A 24461-nucleotide genomic window follows, 5' to 3' on the forward strand; every position below is an offset into this window, starting at 1 on the left:
CCAAGACAGACCACACCAAGGGAGAATCGTCGTACTGTGCGCCCCTTGCACTTCTGCAATGCCTTTCCTAGCCAAAATAGTTTTCTGTATTTGATTTAAATGATTGCATTTAGGTTCCATCCATCCATCCATCCATCCATCCACCATCTCTCTCCCAGTACAGGATCATTGGGGGGTGTGGAGGCATCAGAGACATTGCTGGTCACTTTGGTTGGAGCTTAGTAGGGGAGGGGCTGTTCACAGGGGAGGGTTCTTTAATGCTGATTGGTCGGTTGTAGTCTGTGGGCGGGGCTTAGTGGATGCTCTGATGACATCACATCTCTCAGGCATCATATGGCACCATGCACTTAAGAATTAGACTTCAACAGTTAAACTTAGGAAATCGCAGAATTCTGAAGCTTATAAAATTAGAATTCAGGAACATGCGGAAACTCTTTAAAGAGCACCAACGGTCTCCATGGGTTTGTTTGATTTAATTTGATATGTTTTTTTTTTCTTTATTTTTATGGGATATGTCTCAACATACAGTTGAGCTACAGCATATCACAACACTGCAGATGGGACATCAGAAATGAAATATGTAATTGAGTCCAGACAGCTAACATCTTCAAGCTATTTTTTGTTGTTTATCTCATCAGAACCAGGAAATGATTGATGTTTTTCCCCTTGTAAAATCTTATAGTTTACCCCACATATTTTTATATGTACCCCACATATCTTATAGTATACCCCGCACATTTTTCTAGATCGCCAGTTCTCCATGCTCTTTTATTAACCCCCAAGCCATTGCCTCTTAATGGGGTTTAATTGTTTTACTTGATAAAACTTTTTCTAGTAATTGGTTGAAAATCCAGCAGGTTACAGGTCACTGTTTGAATTCGGAACGGTTATCCAGTTTTGACAGGAGCCCCTAGTGGCCAGATCAATTGGCATGCGAGGGAAAGAATGATCCAAGCAGAATCTCGCCTAGAGCGCTAGAACACCCAGGGCCTGGTGACAGTAGTTATTTTACTTATTTATTTAACATATTATATTTATATTCAAGTTATGATATTTTCAACTTACAATGGATTCATCAGAACGTAACCGCAGTCGAGGAGCTTCTGTACAGCAGGTAAATCCATGCGATATATACTTTTTATATGATTAGATGCATTAAATGCACTACAACTAGCAAATTAGAAATCCCAAGTGTGTTTTCAATACAAATTCACAAAAAAATTCCCCATTTGAGAGGATAGATTTTTCTGGCAAAAGAAAAACATTATATTTGATATTCAGCAAACATATCAAACGGATTATACTTTTACTTGATCCTATTTTTAAGCTTGCAAATAAATTGTAATTTATTGGACTTCACCTTACACCCTTTCAACTCACCAGAAACAAGTTGTAATCCTACCTGTCAGCATGATGTCTTATATTACCATATCTTTTTAAATCCAAATGCAGCAGCCATCAAGAACATGACATTGATATCAAACATAACATTCTGTAGTCACTCAGCATAACAATGGGAAGACTCATCCATTCCAGGATAGCTAACCCTCAGCCTCACCTGAACTTGGATTTTGTATATTGAAGTCCCAACTAACAAGGTCTTTAAAAGAAAAACTTTAAAAACTTTTTCAAATCTGTTCTGCAAAATGTACCAAAATAATGAATGAATTCTGCTCTGAAGATAGATTTGTGAGCTTTTGCTCTGCTATCCAGCTTAAGTACAGCTTCTGTCCATGAAGTCTGTAGTGAGTGTAGTGTAATAATAAGCAATGTAATAATAAATAATATAACAATGTTACATACATAGGATTTGCTTTGTAGCAACAGAAAGTTACGTTGTACTCGGGTATGCTTCATCCCACTAGGTAAAAAGTTAATAAATCAATACAACAGCACTCGTGATAGCTAATTAACAGCTGAGCATTCTGCCAAAGCAGATGTTTTTTCCCCCCACTATTATTGTCCACAAAGACAACTTCAATAAAAAACACTGCTCAGAATGTCTGGACCTCATCAGTCAGCTTTTGGATAATCTTATTGAAACCTTTGAATACTTTTCTCCTTGATTTCTATTTGAATACTTTCTATTTGACCACTACCACACATCCCTGAACAGCAAATAATCTGCTTACTTTAGATTTCTCACACACGCATTAATTAGTATAATTAATAATTAATATGTGGAGCAATGGATATCAGATTATGGTAAAGACTTTCCCTTGAAAGCAGCTTTTTCAGCACGATTGCTCGGCATTGCCCCCTATAGACTGACTTCCGTATTCTTTTCCCAGGTTAAACGTCTGTGTTGGTTGGTGGTGTTTCCCTTAGTACGGATTTTTTAAGCGATGTTGAGAAACATCAACAAAAATATAAGCTATGTGGCAATGATCCATTTCATTAACATCATTACAAATTAAAAGTGTATTTATTTGCATCTTTAACTCATAGGCCACAGTTTTTTTGGGGAAAAAATAAACCTTTCTTTCATCCTCTTATGTGTAATCATCTTCATGCAAATTTTATAACCCAAAGGCATTTAAAAACTGAGAGGGGAAAAAAATATGCATGGCTAAAAGCAAGGACAAAAAAGGGCGACATACCTATGTTTCACTTGTTTTAACTAACAGAAGTGGAGTGCAGTTCAACGTGTATCACTGTTAGTCTTACACCGCCACCTATTGGCGCTTCTGATACTGCAGTTTACTGATTGTGCTGAACATCCACGCTTAAGGGGCTGGAAAACTGCCTAATATTATAAAACCCGTTGAGATTCCGATGTATTGCATCGACACTACTGGTAGTTCTTTTTATTTTTTGTCTCCAGACAGATAAATGGAAGCTAAACATTCATGGTCCGCTTTGGTGAATCTATCACATTTTCATTAATTTAATTTATTTTTCTGCAAACATTATAGCATGCAGTACACAAACAGTGAAGTGATGAAGCACAATGGTTAGCACTGTTACCTCACACCTCGGGGACTGGGGTTCGAGTCTCCACCGTGTATGTGTAGGGTAAACTGCAGTCACCAAACTGTGTGAATGGGCTGGGACCCCTTCCTGACTTATTCCCCACTTTGCACCCATAGTTTCCAGGATGGGGTCTAGACTACTATGACCCTGAATGGCACGAGCAGGTACCTACAATGGGTGGATTCATACAGCTCACAGCTTCATCCAGTAATTTCTACTTCTTCCGTTAGCTTTTTCTTACATTGTAATGTATGTAACAGGGACGTGGTGTCAAATAGCTGCATTGTTAATGTTTGGAAACAGTGGACGCGTACTGCCAGCTTCAGCTCATCTGCAGTCTATCCCTTCAATCAGATGTATCAAACACGGCAAAATTTGCTTCTGGCTAAAGGACGAGTTACTTGAAGAAAGTGGGTGCAAATAATAACTAAGAAGGTTTTTTATTTCAATATTTTATTAGACTGCTTTTCACTTGGATTATTCTGCATGCGGGGTACATGGCGATGAAGGAGAAATGTTATTGTATGATGAATTATTTTGAATTTAGATGATTGTTTTCAGCAGAACAGTTGTTAAGAGAAACTTATTTCCATCTCATACCTCCTGGGTTCCAGGTTTGTCTGCCCCCCCCCCCCCCCAGTCCTTCCACATTGTGTCTTAGCCATAATTTTGCTCAAGTCAAAATGCCATCCACCTTGGGCCAGTAAATTTATGACTGAATCACCCGTAGATCACAACCATGTGAGTGCCCTAGGGTAAACCGGTGTCCCACCTTCGGTATCTTCTACTTAATGCATTAACTATGCGGCGTTTGCTGAAGATCGCTGTAGCTGGTAACAAAACTGGAAGGTACAGCTGCCCTCGAATGCCTTTCTTTCCCGCCACGGGCAGCAGCCCTGACCGCTTCAACCTCGGCCTTTCAGCTGCGCCTGGCACACTGGCCAAGCGCAATTTTGGGATACAAAGGTCCGATTGTCGGCAGGGGGTTAGCGAAGGGTTAGCGAGCGCAGCAAGCCCTCGTGGTAACTGTACTTAAGGCTGCTACCAACAACGAATATCGTCTCGAAACACAAGCAGAAGCTACACCCAAGGCTACAGAGTCGTTTTACTGCCCGTTTTTAAGTAATGTTTTATAGAAACGTGCATATCGGAACATAAGGTTTAGGGACCCCCTGTTGTAACACCGGAATCCACCTGCAGCACTCTCTTAATAAATAAAAGAGCACGATATGCCTTTACGGGCAGGAATCGCAGATGGCAGCTTGTGAATACCATGCATGCACTGACAGGTACACCTAACGTTTTAATCGTCCTTGCACTTAACGGCATAACAGCACTTGAAATGCAATTGGACGGGGAAAGCAAGTGCTTAAAAAGTTATGTGAGGGAAGAAAACGCTTCCAAAGGCACCATGGCCCCCTTCCTGAAATGGGAGGTGAGAGGGACGCTGACACACCATGCAATTCCCCTGACGGCGTTTTAAGGCCATTTAAATTAAATATGAACACATGTGACACTTGTCCTTGTCACGACAGATTTCGTTCAGCAAGAGAGGACGAGGAAATTAATATTTCACAATATCCAGCCGAATGTTTAACCTTATAACCCCTTTATCTCTCCGAATAGTCGAGTGAATGTAAGCTTGTACTGTACAGCCAGTCTGGCAATAGAAAATATCCAGTGCACCGAAGAAAAAATATAATTTATATTACATTTATTTTGTTGTTATAGCCGAATGCCTGTAGTAAATGTATTAAAGAATGGAAGTTAAAGTTAAAATCTTTCTTTACTGTAGCTATCGCGTACTTGACCTGAGAATTTACAAAACAGTATGTTTGCAGTACATTTTCAGTTATTGGTAGAAACAATGAAAAAAAAAAAACATTATTATTCTGTCAATGAAACGTGTCTGAATAGTTTTAACCTTTCCTCTTTCGAAGTGTGCATCTTTTGTGAAAATGGATTGTTCTACAAAAATAAGACAAAAAAATAAATCACGATAGTAAGTTACAATACAGTTGTGTGGAATAAATTCTTTGAATTACTATCTGGAATGTGAGAGATACATAGTGCATATTTCTGAAAATGATCACGTTCTTACTTTTCAAACTAATGCACATAATTTTGGGTACGCTGCACTTTTAGATAAATTATGACAGCGGTATTCATCAGTCATTCTGCAATCAATGACAGTATTAATGTCCTTTAAATATTTTCCATAAAAAAATACAAGTTGAACAAGTCTAGATATGTGGTATGTCTGCATTTGATTTGAAATGAGGATCGTTATTGACCATCTTTGGCTAATGAAAGCTGTAAATCACAGAATGATGGAGACAGAAAGGTACCAAGCTTTGCTTATTCACTGTGAGGTTTTTTTTTCTATTACCCATCCAACTGTTTGTCAACCTCTGATCGTAGTCAGGGTCATGGGAGGAGGACGAGGAGCCTACCCCATGCAGCACTGGGCAAAAGACTGGGCTACACCCTGGACAAACTGTCAAAACCAGTGGATGCTGTTAACGTATTTTATATAGATCAAATAACATAGACTGACATTACAACAGTGTTAACAGACCTACGATACCCAGGAACTTAACAGGTTCATTCAAAGTTTTTATATTTCCAGGGAAAGATACAGACCAATGAGTCTTGGATCCAACATAACACAAAAGAGTGAACAACATAACATAACAGTGAATCTTACAAACAAATGGACACAGTTGGAGTCCAGAAAATGGGAGTGGGAAAAGTGAAACTACGGAAACGAATCGATACCGATAAAAGAAGTGGCATGACTCTCCCTTCTGGCAGCAGTCCGTACACTTCTGTAAGACAGCCAGCTGTTATGTACGCTGAGCAGACAAGCAGGCAGACAGAGGAGCGGAGCCGTAACTACAAGCAAACGGGTTTATTAAGGGCAGACTAGGAAACACGGCACACAACATCAATGATGGATCTGGGGTTACACATTCAGACGTGGACATAAATGCAAAATATAAGCCGAAATAATAGGAAATAGGTGATCACAATCGGGAATTCACATGAGGTAATGAGGGGGCGTGGCACACAGGAGGATCATACGTGCAGGTCATGACACCAACAGAGAGGCGTAACACAAAAAATTTGGTCGTGTAACACCAGCTGGCTGCCTAGACCAGGACTGCTACCTTTCTGCTATTTTATATTACATGTACATGTGGGTAGTCTTAGAAATGATTCTTTGTAGTGTAACGTTTATCTCCATTTCAACACTCTGTTATGATGTAGCCACTAATGGTTGTATAGGCCAGTTATAGGTGTGAGTCAACAACGCAAACATTTTGATTTGGTCGATGCTTCGCCCCCAGGTATAAGCGGTGCATTGTCAGTGGGGCAGAGAGACGTTGGGTGAATTATCCTATTTTATCCAATTTTATTTAATGTTAGCTGGACTGGCTCAGGTTACACTGCATCAACATTATACAGTAATTGTATGTGTTGAGTATGCATTTAAGCACAAAAGCAAGCGAGCATCTCTTACAATGGCTATAAAACTGTTCCAAAGGCTGGAATCTACATGTTAATTAATCAGCTCAAACCAAATAAGCAGGGGCTTGACATTTCAAGACCTTATGTAAGGGAGAAGAATTTTTAAGTCAAACTAGATTCGAGTGAAGAAACATCAAAACTTGTGAAATATGGTGATATTTTTTCTAATTCTAGTTAAAATTCTTGTTGCAAAAGTTCTGAACTCACTATAGGGCAGGGAGTGTGGGATTTGTACTCTCTCACAGTAAGCTATGGCAGTCCTCTAATCTTCTATACATAAACATGTATTAATTTTTCTATATCTTAATAGAGAAAATAATAAAATCACCTTATTTTTGCGATAATTCTGAGCTGTAGGATGCACGTCTCTTAGATAAGGAGGTAGCATGAGTATTACAAGTTTTGAGCTGACTTTGCGACATTAAAGTTTAAGTCCTCAGAGGAGAAGTAACAGCCAGGCAATTCTTATCAGTATTGTTACCCCACATAACAGAGCTTAAAGCCAGTGCAACACAAAAATGCATAAAATACAACATTGAGATCTAGGAGCCAGGATACTTGTGGTTTCTGCATTGTACACGGTTTACAACCCTTGGTTAAGCAGTTTTTTTGTCTGCGAACAAGACCGATGCCAAACAGGACAACATATTACAATACAAAATAGTAGAAATAGTAAAGCGATTTCTTTCAGGGTTTTTAGAGGTTTAACAGAAGTCTGTAGAGGTAAAAAAAAACCTAGCAGCTGTGTTCGTTATTTTAAGAATGTGTCCCATAAGAACTGGCAAATAATTAAGTAGTTTATTAAAAATGGGCCAAGTACCACATATTGTTTTAAAAGGCATTTTCTGTTCATGTTTCATTAACTAAATGGATGTTTCAAAAGCATCAGTGATCTATGATAGCCTATGATCTAAGCCTATTCTGCGGTTAATAGCTGCTGGCTGGATGAGGAGCGTAATCAGCATATCGGCTTAGCTATTACAGAGACGCATGAAGTCATTATTAGTGCTATCAGGTGGCACTGGAGCCAAATGTGTGTCAGCTGTGTTTGGAAGGATTTCCAATGCATCCCTTTGCAAGGTCTTTTTGAGTCCTGGAAAATGTTATCAGGCAGTGCGAACTGGAAGACTTTCCTGGACAATGTTATCAGGCAGTGCGAACTGGAAGTCTTTCCTGGACAATGTTATCAGGCAGTGCGAACTGGAAGACTTTCCTGGACAATGTTGTCAGGCAATGCGAACTGGAAGACTTTCCAGGACAATGTTATCAGGCAATGCGAACTGGAAGACTTTCCTGGACAATGTTATCAGGCAGTGCGAACTGGAAGACTTTCCTGGACAATGTTATCAGGCAGTGCGAACTGGAAGACTTTCCTGGACAATGTTGTCAGGCAATGTGAACCGGAAGACTTTCCTGGACAATGTTATCAGGCAGTGCGAACTGGAAGACTTTCCTGGACAATGTTATCAGGCAGTGCGAACTGGAAGACTTTCCTGGACAATGTTATCAGGCAGTGCGAACTGGAAGACTTTCCTGGACAATGTTATCAGGCAAAATACGAACTTGAAGACTTTCCTGGATAATGTTATCAGGCAGTGCGAACTGGAAGACTCGTCATTTAGTTCAAGTTTGCTATGCATGTGATCGTTTAACCATTAATCATTTAACCAAGACTGTCTGAGTGATTCCTCCATTGCTTCATGCCATGTGTCAGACTGGCATCCCATCCAGGGTGTCCTCTGTCTTATACCCTGTGTCGGACTGGCATCCCATCAAGGCTGTCCCCTGCCTCGTGCCCTGTGATGAACTGGGTGTGCCCTGCCATCCAGGGTGTGCCCTGCCTCGTACCTTGTGGGTGGAATAGGGTCCAACTTCCCCTGTGACCTTGTGCTGAATAAGCAGATGGAAGATGGTAGATGGATTTATAATGTTTATTGAATCACCACAGATGAGCTGTCTTATCACATATAGTAAGACTTCTCTTCTGAATTACAGAAGGTAGTAGAGGACCAGGGGAGTAGTACAGGGTAAATACACGTAAATGCTATTTAAGCACCTTTTTAGGATCGGTTATTCACTTGTCGTCATGCAGTATAAAAAGGTACACTACACTGACACACGCCGCCACCCCCCTCCCTATGTCCTCCTCTCCCCCCTCCTGCTCTCCCCCTCCACTTCCCCCTTACCTGCTTCACTCCTCAACAACACAGCCAGTGCTTATAAGCAAGCAAATCATCAGCAGCTCCTACAGTGAGCACACGGAGCAATGGACATCGGAATACAGTTTACAAAAATCGCAAACCATCCCAAAGAAACCACAGGTAGAGGTTGCAAATGGTAAACTGGCTGAGTGGCCCTTCATTTTCCACTTAGTAAGCTAACATTAGTTATTTTCCAGTACTGTAGTCTGACATAACATTAAACAGGCAACCTTTCTAAATTACTGCAAATGTATTTCCATTTAATAATAATGATATTTTATTGATCCCCGTGAGGAATCAACTCTCTTTTCACCTACTTCATCTGGGGGTTAAGGACCTTGCTCAGGAACCACAGATGTGACTAGTCTGTGGAGGTATAGACTCAAACTAGTGCCCTTCCAATCACATCTACTCTAATAATTATAATAATAAGAAGAAGCAGATGATGATGATGATGAGTTTTCAGTGGTAGTACAGTCCTGCATGAATGCTATGTAGTTTATCCACCTTTTTAAGGCGTGAGAGTGAATGTGTGGTTTACCTTTGTTTTTGTTTACCATTACATGATTGCAGAGGACAAAAGATCATTAAAATAGAGGACTGGTCTTACTGAGATTGTACAAGATTGTCCATACAAAAATCGACTGATGAAATATCTTCTATGTCTCAAGATTTTTCCTACATCATTAATTCTTGTTATTTTATTTTTTTTTAAGTTGGCGACCACGGGTGGCAGTGCTAAAAGTTATTATATAACGCACTCTGTGTGTCAGGGTCCGTGGGTAAGCGGACGGGCAGGGTGGCAGGTAGGCAGGGAAAGACGAGGTAGGCAGGCGAAAGTCGGGGAAACGGGGATTTAATAAGGGGCGGGACAGAACGGAGCAACACAATAGCACTGACATCGACTAACAACAATGACGGACAAAACCCAGGCCAAGACATGGACTGAAATAGACAAGACTTGGCGAAAATAATAAGACACAGCTGGGCAAGATCGGGGACGCACACGTGGATAATCAGGGGGCGTGGCCACACGAGGATCGTACAAGCCGGGCATGACGCTGTGACCCACTGAAAATGCTCCTGAAATCCCCCGGTTGACAACTCAGACAAGAGGTAAACAGATTTCTATTTTTTTTTTCTCAGATAGTTTTATTGAATTTTTCATTATGAACATAGTAACACAAAATGACAATAAAGACATCAAGAGGACAGAACAATAATCCCCCCTGCAAACAGACACAAACCTTAACCAACACACAATCTGGCATGTGTTACAGGTCAATAGATTTAACAGATCTATAAATACATTCCTGCAAGGTTCATTAGATGTGAGGAGAGGTAAGGAGCATGCTCTGATTGCAGTGCAGTGCTGCACCCACCGCGACAAACCACCTCAGGGATTAGAACCTCAGTGCAGCCATGTGCCTCAGCACCACACCAGTCCAAATGGATCAGTATGAGGTTTTTTTTGCAGTGGCTGAAGTGCCAAGTCTGCCACAAACCCCCCAAATGGATTAGAATCACTGTCCATTTGCGGGTTTTGAACCAGCAACTTTCCAGTTGCTGCCTCAGAAGCACCACTGCGCTAAAAATTATCATATTTGGGTCTCAAAAGAAAAGAAATTCATTCGTGTTTTCTTTTTATCCATAAAACTATAAGTATAAACTTTACATTTATATTTTGTCTTACAGGTACAGGTAGCTTAATGTGTAAGAAAACCAAATATTTACTTTGGACACTAAATATAGATTTTGTAGTAAAAATAGTAAGTAGTCGGTCTTTCAGTATTTTACATTGAATCTGTTTGCCAGTTCGCAAAAGCAGAATGTGTTCTTGACATATTTCATTACGAGGGTATACATTTGAAACAGATGACCTACCAATTTTACGCCAGCAGATGGCAATATTTGATATTATATGTACTAATGTAATCCAAAGACAATAATGACTGATGGTTTATTTCGCAGTAATTATCAATTTAAACAGCAATTTAAGTTGAAATTGTAATTGAAAGTGAAGGGATAAATATTAGAGTTAAAAAAACAAATCTATAGCAAAATATAATAAAAACATCGATTAAGTGAAAAAAAATGTAAACTATCCAAGTGACCAGATTACGTTAGATTTCATGAGAATGATATTGAAACATAAAAACACATTGTTAAAATATCACAGACACCTTTATTTAAAATCTACTGTGATACTAGAGCCAAGTCACAAAAATGTACACATCTCATTTTCCAAACTTTTTTTCTTCTGCTTCTTAAAAAAAACAGTGAAAAAAACACATCAAGTAAAAGCCCTGTAGCCATAATCTGCATATTTGGGTCAGATATGTAAATTTACTTTAGGTAGAAGAATTTAATAGAAGATACGGATAAACACTCTGTATTCCTGGGACTTCCCTTCACATGGCCACAGAAAGGGACCTACAAGCCAGCTCTGCTGAGAAAGCAGAGCTGTGCAGCCCCATTTGCTCTCTGATGAGATGCTTGGTTACTTCGTGTCTGTATCTTTCATCAGGGGGAACAAACACTAAAGGCAATTCATTATGGTGCTTGTTTACTATGCAAATGCTGCCTCTCCCTGTTCATAAATCCGTGTTGTATTTTTTCCAAATTGTTCTCTGTTAATGACCAAGCCTTTGGAGGGATACTTTAGGGAAAATCATTTATAGTACATTTGATAAACATTTGAGTCTTTACAATAATTGCTAGTACAGTAAGCGTTAACATCAGGCTTAATATATAGCAATGGTTGTTAGTCGTTTTCTCTTGGCTAGTTTGGTGATGAAGTGGCTATCAGGGAGGACTCTCTAGTGGCCTACATTGAGTTTCAGAAGGATTTTCGTGGTTGTCCTCATTGTTCCTTGTTCGTGTTTTAGGATCACGGATAGGCTGTGCCATGGTGTAGCTACCACGATCTAGAACCGCAATCCTTTAGCACGTAACCATACAGTAAACATCAAGCAATGTTCGTTTGTCACTTCTCAACATGACTCTCCAGACACAGAACAGACATTTTTTTTCACTTTTAACATCTGCCCAAACCATTTAGCCAGCCCCACATCTTGAACAGCTAGTCCTTTAGCCACAAACGGTCTAACAGCTTGCAGAAGGATGTGGCACAAAGTTTCCCAGGCAACGGCGTCTCTGCAAAAGTGCGGTTGTTTGGCATCTCGTAGGAGACGCGCCTCGGAGTTTGTCAGGCAGAAGGGTGGGATGCAGATATACATATCAGGGATTCTTGTATGAATATTATTAATATAATAGCATTTGATACATACTTTTCCTTCCTCAATGTTTATATTAACGAAGACCTACATTAATGTGATCATGAGAACACAGGCTATAAGAATCATTATAATTAAGAACCTATTCTGTTATTAAATGTTCAAATGTGCTGGGAAATACTGATGTTAGACTCACTTCCCAGGCACCATGTATCTCCACTAGGAAACTTGTTACTAACTGGTAACCGAAACAGGTTCCTAAAAAACTTGTCATCTCATATTTTGGAATTGCTGTTAAAGTCGACGCGATTAGAACCTTCTCCTCAACAATTTGCATACTGTGATCATGTGCATCTGTGTCACTTTTCATTCTTGACCAAACAAATGTAGCCTTTCTAACGTGTCTATTTATGTGCAAGGATGGACAGTTATTTGGTGATGTCATTCTGGAAGTGAAGCAACTCAGGCCGTGCACATTGTTCCAGAACTTCTTTGAGAACATTCCATTATTTTACTTTGACTACATGGTTCGAAAATATACAGACTTCAAGCTGGCTAGACAGTTTCATTACTGTACCATGATGATATGCTGGAAGGAATGTAAAAACCGAAACATTTCTCAAGAGAGTTCTGTAATCTCAGGCTTCCTCATACAGTACCTACTCTGTCTATTCCAGCTCCCAGAGTCAATTACAGACATCACCCTCAATTACACACTAATCACCCTTACAAACATCTGTACACTGGAACAAAGCTTCTTTTGCAGTAATATTATTTTAATTATGCAAGCATGTTAAGATCATAACCTGCACATACCCACGGTAGCGAAGGATTATATAAGGAAGAACGTCATTAACCAAAATTTACAAGCCAGCCATTTGGCCATGATCAACTCGGCCCAATCTACCTGCTGTAACACTTTGTTCTTTGTCATCAGAAATTTACGTAAGAGTAAATAAACACTTCAGAATCTGTAATATTTGTAACATTTCTGGATAAGCTGAAGACTTCCTGTATTTTTAACGTATACTTAGAATTTCAGCTACCTTCAAATGTAAGATCGTTCTTCATTGGAAAGCTCATGTGCAACTGTGTAATTCACACAATAGCTGATTTTGAATTTCACTAGCTAATTTTGCATTATTAATCAGTTATAGGTGAAAAGAACACACTATGTGTTTACAATAGATGGGTGTTTTTATTTAGATGTATGCAAATGAAGTATGTTCTTCAACAGCCAATAGCACCCCGTAAATCACAGTCTCATTCCAAGAAATAGATTAAAACTCAAGAGATTAAAATGGTAACCCTATAGATCTTGGTAACCCTATAGACAGTGTAGGGTTGCATGGTGGCTTTTGAGTTGCTCTTTTACCTCTGAAGGAGGAATCGCTTACTGGGATATTCTTAAACATAACACATGTATAGGGGATTTCTTAAAAACCAGGATCCACCCAATTAGTACGTGATCCACTACACTGCCCTCCTCGTAAAAATTTAACATTTTTACTTTATACGAGAACTGACAGAGAGAGCCGACCTTTCCCATAAACCATTTATTATGAATCCAAATTTGACAGGTCCATGTGCATCAGTGGTCCCTGAGTGAAATACATGCAACCACCTCAAAGTAGGGCAAACATGAAACACATCTGTCAGAGAGCCCTGAAGTGGAGAGCATGACATATAATTAGCCCTGTTGTTAGTGGCAGCTCATAGCTAGGAAGGAAGGAAGGAAGGCAGGGAGTGAGGGAGGGTAACATTTTGCTTAAAGCACCCATGTACAGAGCTATGAAGAAAGTCGTGAAACTCTCATCTATAATGCACTATGAATACCTTCATAATGCATCATAATGGTCAGTATAAGCCAAGAAAGAAAGAAATAAAAAGAGAAAAGTGAATGAATACATCTGATAAACATTTGTGTCTTTATGTGACTTCTAAACCCTGTATTGGATGAAAGGCTAGATGGATGGATGGTTGGATGGACAGCATCTATGGTGTATCTGAATAATGGTGTAGGCGATGTTACCTTGTAAATTCAGGTAAAGAGCAGGACCTTACGTAAATCAAAAACTACATTACTTCTTTAACCTCCAATAGATTATAACACATATAGTCTTTGGCAGCTTCTCTAAGCCTTCAGTAAAAATCCATGTCATAAGAACACAAGTATTACAGGGAAAATATGATGTGTACTGGAATCCGGGGTTCTGAAAAAGACAGCAATGGCAGCCAGGTTTGGCAGATGGAGAACACTGAGCTTCCCATTCCTTTGAATAACCTTGACTTAAATATGACAGCAATATGCCTGGAAACCTAAACAGCCATTATGTCATGGTCAGTGGGGGATGGAAAATACCTTTGCAATAACATGAAACATTGTGTTTTAGTATCCATTTGGGAGCCAATGACTACAATTACAATTATTAGCAAAATGGCAAAAATAGATATGAATGAGTCAATCATAAACAATTATGAAACTTACTTAAAAGAATAGGCTCCGGACCCCCCGCGACCCAGTAGGATAAGCGGTTTGGAAAATGGATGGATGGATGGAATTAAAAGAAGATGTCTGTGTGGAAGACATTTGTCAATGGACTTTTGTTATAAAAGCAATACATTTTTTTACAAAATTAAGCAGGATAAGAACATTACCAGCTGGATTATACAAGGTGACTATACTATACACACACACTTACACACATTGCAATGAAGAAAAGAATGAAGATATTTTATGGATTCTTTCAGAAACACATATAGAAATAGGTGTGGACAGACTGGGTTCTTCCAGGACCCAGAGTGCAGAGCCCAGGGATGGTCCTTGGCTGATGAGTCACTGAAATGGAATCATATCCTCCATTAATGCACATTTTGTCCTCATTAACCATAACTGGGAGTTTAGTGCAGCTGGGCAAATGCTACTGAGATCCCAGGCCATAATTCGCAGGAAGAGAATTTCACTTTTTCTCCCAAAATCTCTTCATTAGTGGTTTATTTGTTCAAACATATTGGCTATAATGAACTTCACAGCACACGCATTATCTGGAAACGTGCCTCATCTCTTTCCAGACAAACAAAAAAAAAATGTAAGATCATCATACTATCATATAATTCAAATTAATGTGAGAGCACAGCACAGTTACTGCATATAAATGTATTGTTAAACCACTATAATGTATGGTTTGTGCTACTATGCTAAATTAATTTATCATGACAGCTACAGTAGCATGTTAGTGTTATGCCTGAAGACCCAAACAGAAGACATTCTGGAGAATGGACATTTTATGTTTACCAGGATGCAGCACGAACCCAATGGCACCCAATAACAACATCATAATAATTACCATATTACCGTGATATAAGATGTTCAGCGAAGAGCAGTTATCCATAATAACAAATGTTATTTTGTGCAGTTTGCGAAAATTCACTTTAGCAACAAATTATCCATAAGGTGAACAGTCCCACATAGTCCTGTGCTATATGTACTGTACATAATATCCAGAATTTGTCATAAATACCATTTAGGGACAAACACGCAAGCACACACAGATATATTACTATTATTTATACCTTGTCCCATTCACCAGGACACTATTAACAATACATAACAAATTCATGGAAAACAGTCATTAGTGACCGCAGTGGCTATACAGAATGTCATCATGAATATTGTGAAAAATTAGCTACAGAATTACAACTTCAGAGTTTTCAAAGCAGGGGGCATTTGGAACGACCCTTAACCTTATCTCAAACGGAGACATTTCTCTCAAAAGTTAGTTATTGGCATGATTTCACTTGTTAAAACATGCCAGGATTTTCTCAGTACCATCTTATGGAATATTATGTCCTTCAGAAAAGAAGTATTTTATATAAAGAAGTAATTTATATATACAAATAATTTATTTCTGAGTTACAGTGATCATTTATACATTATATACATCTTGCTAAAAAAAACCTCTCTGGTCACACGTGACGATGTAATCTCCGGCACCCTACGCTTTCATCAATAACCAAAAAAATACGCCACACACTTACTGTACGACTTCATTTTTTTTTTTTTCAAAATTTAATTGAATTTAAAGTTGCAGATATTGTGTCAAACTCAAATTAAACCATGTAGCACTTTGATGCATTAGAATGGGATGATGTGTGGCTTAACCAGTTAGGGTGCTGTGCCTGTGATCTGAAAGTTGCTGGTTCAAATCCCACAGTTGATAGAGAAGATTCACTGTTGATCCCCCAAGCGAAGCCTTGTACTCCCAATTGTTTGAATAACTGCCTAGCCCTGCTTATTCAAAAAACATACATCACTTTGGATCTGTTACATAAATAAAATGTAAGTCATACAGTAACCTACGTCTCCAATACCTCGTTGTAAGGTACAGAATGCCTAACATTCATGCCTGATTTGTGTTCTCTCTCCAGGACATGCACCCAAACCCTGATGCACAGTCCCACTGCCAGCTGCAGCCCTTCCCACAACCTGTTTGCTGTTCCTGTGCATTTTCCAAGTCCTGGTGTTTTTATTTAGTTCCTCCAAGTCACTGTTGATCCTGGCGTCACTCCATTCCCGAATTACAGTCCATATTCCATCCTGCTGCGTCTGGGTCACATGGTCTCTGCTCACCATCCCAGGCAAAGCAAGACAAACACTGACTTATCGAGACTTTGACACAATAATGAGTAAATTAGCACATTTCTTAACATTCCAAGGTTAAAAATCAACATCCATCCTACTTCCAACCACTCATCCTGGTCAGGCTCACATGAATCAAATTAACAGCTAAAACCACAATACAATATACTAACAAATCATTAGGCCACCATGCCAACAAAACGCAGATCAGTTCTGTGAATGACAAAAATAGTGACGTGTGAAAAAAAATTTAAATTCAAAATAGAATTTCAGGTTTGTTGTCGAGCCGTATACACATTTAAATAAAATATTTTGTAATCTTTTCAAAAATACACATAAACTCACACCCTTTGAGACTGATTACAATTCACTCTGTAACAAAATGAAAACTGCACATTTGTGTACACTCAGTGACCAGTTCAATAAGTACACCTGTTTGTTAATGCAGACAGCCTGCTTCTACAAACGGTAAAATATGTATCTGCAGTTGAATACATACAGTCAGGGTCAAAAGATTCACTTAAGACGTCTGATCTACATGGCTTTAACATATTGTGATTGTTTGGTTCCAGAATATGACACATCACTATGCTGGGATTTTCATACACTAGTGTGTTTGAAACCTACAAATGATGGTGCAGTTAGGAAAACACCTTGTTAATATGAGAGGTCAGAGGAAACAGGCAGGTCACACATGCAAAAATAACAGCTCAGTACAGCAATGTGCAGAAAGGCTTCCCCGAAGGCACAACTCCTCTCCCTTCAAGCTGTTCTGCAGGCAAAAATGAGTCCTATCTGGTACTAGGTGTACTTAATAAAATAACCACTGTGTATATTTATAGGTATCGACCAGGACTACTAAAACACCAGGAACACATACTGTACCGTATGTAGCATAACCTTACTGAAAGAAACACTTTAAGGTAAACAGCATGAAGTGAAACACCCTTAACCGTGATATCACTTTAAATTAACGGCGACGATTTATTACTGCTATTATTACTTTCACTTTTGACTTCACACTAACACAAAATAATTAGAGCTGCCATGTAGCAATCAGCTCGCAAACCTTGAATACCCCAACCTCTTCATTACAAACCAGCATGTCCTTTCTATTAGTTTAATTTCCTTGGGGGGCATGTTCTGCCTCCATATGTTGATGTTAGCTGGTGAAATATCCCCTTCATACATGAGGTTGTACAAGTTTGTTGAAGTCGTGAACATGAGCTGGTTGAGGGCCACCGGGCTAAGTGGGACACCCAGGAAAGTGTGTATCTTCTCTGCGGTCTCCTGGGGGAACTGCACAATGTCCTCAAACCTCACCTGGAGGTAGGTGTCGACAGACAGGCCAGCGTGGACCCTGAGAGCAGCAGTTGTATGTGCCAGCCACAGGTGGGCTAACACCAAGACTGGGTTGGTTCTTGATTGCAAAAGGAGCTGCTGAAGCACCCGGAACTCTGGACTCAAATCCCTTGGGCACCTGTCCCTGATACCATCTTTCTTAAAGATGAGTGCTAGATGCTGTGCTACGTTTTTAAAGGAATAGAGACTGGGCTTGCTGCTGTATAGCATCAAGTAGATCCACGCCCGTGGATCTCTGACAACGTATATCGACCTCAAGGAAGGGCCAATCACCTCCTGAATAAAGGGGAGTTTCAAGACCCAGCTGCCACTCCTCAGGCTCAGAACCACTCGAGCATTCTGGTACTGGTCCAGATGCCTACGAAGATCTCTGATGTCTTCAGCATTCCTGTCCAAGTTTCCCTTCCCTCTAGTTTTCTGCTCCAAAATAATTTCCTTCCACCTAGTTCGCTTTCTTTTAGAAGTGCCACCTTTAAGTGTCAGTTTGGACCTGGTGCTTTCGTGCAGTTGAATGTTTTGAAGGTGAAGCTTGGTGCTGAAAACCAAGGAGTGCAACCAGCCCCGGATAACATTAAACCGACCCTGCTGAGCATCCAGCTTTGACCATTCACATGCATCTAGAAAAGAATCAAACTGTGTATCTGTCTCCGGAATATCTAAGTGCTCTGTAGGAACATGTAAGTAAATGAAATCAGACCGATTGTAAAAGAGGTGTTTCAATATTTCTGCTCCTGAACCAGGGAGAGTTGCTATGACAACAGTTGGCAAGAGGACAGGGTGGCCATCATTAAGTTTGATCGGTGCTCTGGTTTTAAAGTCAGTTTCAGCAGGTTTCCATTTCAGCCCACAAAGGACGTGTTGGCAGTTACTGGAAACAAACAGAAGTTCTATCATCCAGAGCAGGAGGATGGAAAGAAGCACATAACGTGTCACCTTGCTGAAGCAAATGTAAAACTTCCGCTGTAAAGTTACAAATCCAATGCCAGCACATAGTAAAATCCAAGCTAAGATGTTCACTGTAAATCCAAAGTCAAACAGTGCACTGCCTTCCACGTTTTGCCTGGAAATAACTCCCATTTTAAAACCAAAAAATGTAATTTGATGTTGGTCCTCTACTTTAGCATATCCCCCAAATCCCAAATATTTGAAACGGGAGCCTATGTCTTTGTAGTTTGTTGCTAGGGAAACTATTTTCTCAGTGTCATTAACAGTGACAGATAACTTAAGCCCATCTTTGCTATCGTCAGTGAATCTGCAGTTGGATATCCTGACATATGGTCCGTGCATGACGTAAGCAATTCTAGTAACTGTACTGCTCATGGGGAAAGTAACATTGATAAATTGTGTCCATCGTTTTTTGAACTCAGCAGCCTGCTCCGCCTCCTGTATCCGGGCAACCGGGCTAGCACCCTGATTGTTAAACCAAAACATTTTGTAATGTGCGTCCCAGACGTCCATCAGTGCCCCATGGTGCTTGCCCATAAACTTGTAGGGGATGTACTTGAAATCTATGTCGAGGTTGTGAAAGAAAGCACTGAGCATTTCCACAGGAGAATCCACCTCTTTCTCAACGTGATCCACTACCAGCAACGTTTGGGAGTTCAGAAGCACTAGGGCACGGTAAACACTTTTCAGTTTCATGGCAGAGGAATATGCTGGTGCTGACTCTCCACTTACAAACATGGAGTCTGAGTGGATGGAAGCAGCAATGATCTCTCCAGCTGCATCACCCACTTCCTTGTCTGTCCAGCGCAGCCATTTGTCACATTCCCCAAGCTGCCCCTCCCAGGGTTCATTGCATTGGCTAGTGGGTGAAGGGCTGAATATTAGGACATTGTTCAAGTAGCTGTATTTAGGTCCATATAATGCCTCAGACACAAAAACCTGTCCATTGGGGGCAAATGTAAAGGAGTTCTGGTCTGGGTGCTCATGTCCTGGGTTGAAATTATTCCAGCCGTCAACCCAGGAGTATGGCTTGGCATGGACAATGTCAAAAACTGCCCGGCCTCCCAACTTTCCCGATTTGAAGGAGACAAATGTGTTACCCTGTGCAGCAGATAAGCCTGCTCCATAAGTGACCACCCCCCAGTTGGGGAAAATGTGCATCCTTGCTTCCCCATATTCAGAAGGTGGCTGGGGGGTAAGGTAGGAATCGTACCAGATGTACTCTGTGTGCAAAGTAGTCCAGCGCTGGGCCAGGGATTGACCCATTGGGCCATCTTTAGGCCGATGTTTACGAATTTGTTGTGCAAGCCAATTCCCGTTACCGTTCCGCAGGATAAAAGTATCCAGGAACACCAGTTGGCTTTCTGGCCCATAAAACCAGTTGTAGTTGGAATCAGCTATGCCCACCGTTCTCTGAAATCCCGGAAGAAGTGTGGCATAGTAAAACCAGAAATGTGCCCGTAGCCAATTGTTCTTAGTGTTGTCGATGTTGAAGTGACGCTTGGCCAGGAACACATACTGTGTGATGGACTTGGCAGTGTAGCTTCCATAAGCTACACCTTCATCCAGAGACCCGTCTACTATGTGGCCCAGAAGGAACATCGTCTTCTCCATGTAGTTTACGGCAACCTGCTTCCAGATCATCGTCTCTGAGTCTTCATTCATTCCAGCCACGAGGGCGCTAATCAAGATGGCTAAAATGTTTGTGGTCTGATGGTTCTGTAAAAACTGCTTTCCCCAACCCCTGTATTTTGACGACTCATACAGATCTCCTGCTGTAGAACGCAGTTTCTTCAGGTACTTGTCTCTCCGCTGCTTGTCGAGGGACGAATAAATAAAGTCATACGCGGTAGCAAAGCCAGTCAGAGAATGAGCCACGGGAACTTCATCGTTAGGAGCACTGTATACTATCCAGCTCGGGTAGTCAGACATGCGATCCATGTATTTCAATAGGAACTGAAAGGCAGTCTTGTCATCTGGACATATCAAGCAGTAAAGGGCAAGAGGAGGGAGATTGTTTCCATAGATCTCATTCCATTTGCCGGCAAATTCCTCGTGCTTCACAGGGGGAAGGTACAGAGCAGAGTTAGACAACATGGTACTGACAGCAGCTCGGATTATTTTGAAAATATGACTGTGGGTGGTAGAGGACCTCTGCTTCAGTAGCTGTACATCCCCTCTGTCGAAATATAGGTTAGGATGTGTTATGGTATCACCATGCTTCTTTAGTCCCGAATTGCTGTCTGTTGTGAGTTTAAGGTCTTCAAAAGTACCTTCAAAAACATTACTACTGGAAGAATTGAAAAGCCCAGAGTAGGCACTTCCAACTGCCAACAATGACAATACAAAAATGAGATGCCAAGTCCACTTTATGGCCATGATCAAAAGCAGTTTACAGCAGTTTTTCCTTCTTTCTTTCCTTTTCCACGTTTATTCACTTATTCAATGAAAAGAGAATCAAGAATCGTTGCCATCCATGAGAAGGAGCATCCCGTAGTTCAAAACCGAAAAGTGAACTAACGTGTATATCTGTTTGAACTGAACTAACATTACAGGCATTGCTTTTTTTCATTCACGAGATAACAGACGCATTGGAAAACTTTTCTTAATTATGTTTAGCCAAATTGATGTAATCGGGATGAAATTCAGCATATGCCGCGTGAAACTGCTGGCATAAAGAAAAACGTTAAAATCAGGCATATGTGAAATACATATCGCAGCCCGTTAACTTAAAATGCACTCTCATACATCTATAGAGGTCAGAAAATTTCTCTAATATCTCACTTCGTGTTGACTTACGTTTAGAAACTGACGATGTGGAGTCCTTATGAGTCTTTGACAAAACAACAAAAACAAAAAATAATAAAATGCTGTACGTTTAAACGCAGAAATATTAATTTCATGCACAAGACCAAAAGCAACCAACGCAAAAGATAAATCTCATGATCAGCTTGGGATATATCAGTACGATACGGCACCGCCGATGAACCAGAGCAGTCTGGCATAAGTTTCCCCAGCCACGTCCTGTATTCCTATTCATGAATAAGGGAGAGGAAACAGCTCCTGTCACCTCCGAGCGGGGAGCCGAAATGGCATTAATCTCCGTTTTCCGTACGGCTGCAACCCCCCCGCAAAACATCAGTCAGCCGCCGTGTTTCTGCTCCAATCACGACTGATTTCATCTTGTCATCCAGGCTCCATCCTCACCGTAGTAAAGCGTCGCTATAAGTAACCATCTGTTTTAATTCCCCCGGTTTCACATCACGCAGACAAGCCGTCCCAAAGTTCGCTTTATCCTCTACCCAATCTAAATTACTCTTCTTACTTAAATAATGACCGAAGAAGCTTCGCATAAAGGAAGTTCGCGTTGCCAAATATAATAAATTATACTCCAGTTGTTTAATATGTTTAAGAAATTTCCTCCACACGTTATTCAAATCTGTGTGATCCAAAAACTATCAACTGTCACACTGATACGACACATCTTAGTATTACAAAATACTGTTAAATGTTCTAATATTTGTAATTTGGTCCTGCTGACTTTAGAGGGCGCTGAGGCTTAAGTATCGCTGACAAGCTTTTCATCATCATCATCATCAACATCAACATCATTATTATTATTATTATTATTATTATTATTATTATTATTTATTAATGGACAAACTACCTGTATTATTTGTGCATTATTTGGTCCTTGGCATTAAGGACAATATGATATTGTGGGTGTATTTTACAGTGCACAATGAAAATATGTGCGTTTAACCGTGTTTCAAATTATCATATACTGTAAAACACAAAAAAAGTGTATCTCATTAGCGTTACACTGCATATCATACAAAGTGTGATAATTACTATAATGACTTTTTGAGTAGAATCACTTTTTGGACAGCCTCACAGATGCATGGCATGTGAGTATGAAACTGTGTATTTGCCCACATCTGATAAAAATAAAAATTACACTGGCTTATATCAAGCTCACTGTACTGTATAGCGTACATGACATATCTTCAAGCAACTTGAGATTACACCAAATATCTACAACTATCCACGAAACACAATATTCACGAAAGCAGAATAATACTTATCAGAATTGTAATATTTCTTTGCCAGCAAGATGTAAAGAATATAGTATAGCAGGTGGTGGTGTTTGTGTATGTGTGTGAGTGTGTGTGTGTGTGTGTGGGGGGGGGGTATGATGAGGATTAAATATTCAGACAGGGCAGCTGAAGTTCATCTCCAGTATGAAACATTAAACCCATATGCATTGAGTATTATACACTCAAATATAAGCGTAAGGATAAATCCCTCTCTCCCTTTCCTCTGAAACCGACTGTGAATGAACCACAAAAGCTGCTCGATGAAAGACCCATCATCTGCTTTGTCTCATTTAATGGGAACCCCAGTGAAGACACTAGATGTAAAACAAATTCAGACAGAGCATTGCAAAAAAAAAAAAAAAAAAAAACCTTTTTATAATTCTTTTTGATGCAGGTACACCATAGTTAATTTTAGCAGTACAATTCTAGTGCATTCAATGTTGTTATCTGCCCAGTTCAGCTTTATAGGTCTTTTCTAACCTGAGAAGTAGACTTCAAAGGGATCCTTTGAAGTCAAACCATGTAGATGGTTTTTGCTCACTATCTGGTTGCTTGAAAAATGTGATGGCGCATGTTTAGTTAACTCTGACTATGTAACTGAATTCCTGCAATTAGCCTCCTTCCATTTGTTACTTCATAAGAGTATTAACTGTAACTGACTTCAAAGAAAAATATTAAATACTTCAGATTTCTTCCCCATAGCCCCTGTGGAGTTCCAAAACATCCCCAAAGTCTGTCCAGTCTTCAGCCTTAAAAATCGAATCCCACAGACATCCTTAAATTACCCCCTTTCCATTTCTCAAATTTAGACATGTCAAGAGAGAAAATTCACGATAATGAATCTTTTTTTAATTTCAACTAAGCAAACCCTGCAATCCGCAATTAAAATAACAAAACAACAAAAACTTTTAAAAGCTTCATGAAGCACGTCAGAATGTGAGCATCAATCATGTCTGCATCACTAATGTGGGCGAACTGCTTTGCATTCAAGAGAGCTTTTTGCAAATTCTTTACTTGACATGACTTGCTTCATTTTGCAGGATGTTATTAGACAAAAATCATTTGTCACATACATATACCTGAGCTTCAAGTTCTGATTAAAATAAGACTTAAGGTTACAGGTGTGTGACTCAATTATCTGTGTCGTTGCAAACTTAAAGGCCATGAAGAATAAATCTCAACCCTGAAAACCTAGAAAGGGCAGGCAGTTTCGGGCTGCTTTAGGGCAGGAAGCTCATTAGGAAAAAGCCTTGTGGAATCACGGTGACCAGCCCAATATGAAATGCATGGGATTTCCCTTAGCAGGGCTGATGCAGATTTGTGGCAACAGGAACTGGGAGTGAGGCCAATAAACACAAATATAAACACAGAATCAAAGATCTGGAAGGACTGGAAAAATTAAACAGACATAGAACTGATGTCTTGGAGACCAATATGGAATAAATCTAGTAAGTTCCAAGAACAGTATTAAAACATC

The 24461-nt window shown here is 40.0% G+C and overlaps 1 protein-coding gene across 1 annotated transcript; it reads right to left on the reverse strand.

Annotated features, from left to right (window-relative positions):
- Positions 1-15871: 15871 nt before the first annotated feature.
- LOC125705363 (dermatan-sulfate epimerase-like protein) lies at positions 15872-22302 on the reverse strand. The gene has a single exon (XM_048971909.1). It carries the CDS (start codon positions 21264-21266, stop codon positions 17637-17639), a length of 3630 nt encoding a protein of 1209 aa, XP_048827866.1. The 5' UTR covers positions 21267-22302; the 3' UTR covers positions 15872-17636.
- Positions 22303-24461: the final 2159 nt, after the last annotated feature.

The sequence above is a fragment of the Brienomyrus brachyistius genome, chromosome 1 (genome assembly GCF_023856365.1).
Source record: "Brienomyrus brachyistius isolate T26 chromosome 1, BBRACH_0.4, whole genome shotgun sequence".
NCBI lineage: Eukaryota > Metazoa > Chordata > Actinopteri > Osteoglossiformes > Mormyridae > Brienomyrus > Brienomyrus brachyistius.